Raw genomic sequence first — 1,695 nt, forward strand, 5'->3', positions numbered from 1 at the left:
GACAGGAAAACCTATTGTTCGTAAGAGAGAGAGAGAGAGAAAGAGATGTAAAAATTGTGGCTAATTCTTATTAAGGGCGTATGGAACTGAAAAGTGTGTTTTTTTTTTTTTTTTTGTCTTTTTTGCCATTTTAGGATCTTGGGGGTTCATTGGGAAGGGAGGCTGCAACAGGACTTGGAGTGGTTTTTGCAACAGAGGCTTTACTTGCAGAGTATGGGAAGTCAATTACTGATACAAAGTTTGCTCTACAGGTAGCACCAACATCACAAGTAACATGGATTTCATCCGAAAAAAATCCATGTAAATATACTTTTTAGTAATTTTTCTTCAATAATACTTTCAGGGTTTTGGTAATGTGGGCTCCTGGGCGGCAAAATTTATTCATGAGAAGGGAGGCAAGCTCGTTGCTGTTAGTGACATCACAGGTGCAGTTAAAAACCCAAATGGAATTGATATCCCAGCTCTGCTGAAACACAGAGAGATCACTGGAACTCTCAAGGATTTCCAAGGCGCAGATTTTATGGACCCAAATGACTTGCTTGTTCATGAATGTGATGTTCTCGTCCCATGCGCCTTGGGTGGAGTTCTCAACAAGTATGTAGTCTGCTTTGCTGCCAAATAATTGTATTACTGTTAGACTGTGGACCAACGTTGAGTCTGGCCTCGTTTGGTAATGCCTTTTAAATGATGCTTTTTATTTTTTAGTTGTGATGTGATATAAAGGTGAAAGTAATTGTAAGTGTTTTAAGTGTTGAGTTGTTTGTTAATGTTTTTGCAGTTCTAAAAGAATAGCAATCGAGCCCTCTATCTTTTGCTTTATAGATCTATCCCTGAAAGAACTTGTTGATCATATGTTTATCAATTTCCGTTTCGGTGCACTGCAACTTGTTAATGGACATGAAGAATCAAAACATTTTATCATTTTCCATTTTTGTATTGCCTCTATATTGCTTATTTTGAATAAATACAAGCTAAGTCAATCAGGGTTACTTGTATTTCTCATTTGAAGGGAAAATGCTACTGACATTAAGGCAAAATTCATAGTAGAAGGTGCAAACCATCCCACTGATCCAGAAGCAGATGAGGTAATAATGCAGATAGTGTTTCTTCCTAATTGGCAAGGGAGGTATAATTTACTAAGCTCAAACATTATATGAAAAATTTATCTCCTCTGCAGATCTTATCTAAGAAAGGAGTTGTTATACTCCCTGACATATATGCAAACTCTGGTGGTGTGACTGTGAGCTACTTTGAATGGGTACAGGTGACTGCAACTGCTAGAAAACTACCTTCCCTCCAATGCACAATTATCATTCCATTATGATGTTTTGGTATGTACGTACTCATATTAAGCTGATATTTATTGGAGTTTAATCACTCTCTCTGCTGCAGAACATTCAAGGATTCATGTGGGAAGAAGAGGAAGTGAACTTTGAGCTGAAGAAGTACATGACAAAGGCTTTCCATGAAATCAAGGCAATGTGTAAACTTCATGACTGCAACCTGCGAATGGGTGCCTTCAGTTTGGGCGTCAACCGGGTTGCACGTGCTACCCTCTTGAGGGGTTGGGGAGCATGAGCCAATCTCTTATTCCTGCCGTTCTTTGCACATCAGATGCATTCACAGGTTATCATCCAAGAAAAAGTTACTGGCCTTTATCTTTTTCTTTATTTTTTTATTTTATTTTATTTTTTT

General features: G+C 37.9%; 1 protein-coding gene across 2 annotated transcripts in view; it reads left to right on the forward strand.

The window, feature by feature from the left end:
• LOC132173946 (glutamate dehydrogenase 2-like) overlaps positions 1 to 1,648 on the forward strand; it is a 15,107-nt gene extending 13,459 nt beyond the window's left edge. The window contains exons 5-9 of one of the 2 annotated variants that reach the window (XM_059585637.1): positions 135 to 251; positions 344 to 594; positions 1,010 to 1,085; positions 1,178 to 1,264; positions 1,393 to 1,648. In XM_059585637.1, the coding sequence (XP_059441620.1) occupies positions 135 to 251; positions 344 to 594; positions 1,010 to 1,085; positions 1,178 to 1,264; positions 1,393 to 1,578 (717 nt within the window). In that variant the 3' untranslated portion in view covers positions 1,579 to 1,648. The remainder of the gene's footprint in view (positions 1 to 134; positions 252 to 343; positions 595 to 1,009; positions 1,086 to 1,177; positions 1,265 to 1,392) is intronic. The other variant, XM_059585638.1, reaches the window with a different exon arrangement.
• The last annotated feature ends 47 nt before the right edge of the window (positions 1,649 to 1,695 follow it).

The sequence above is a fragment of the Corylus avellana genome, chromosome ca3 (genome assembly GCF_901000735.1).
Source record: "Corylus avellana chromosome ca3, CavTom2PMs-1.0".
NCBI classification, from domain to species: domain Eukaryota; kingdom Viridiplantae; phylum Streptophyta; class Magnoliopsida; order Fagales; family Betulaceae; genus Corylus; species Corylus avellana.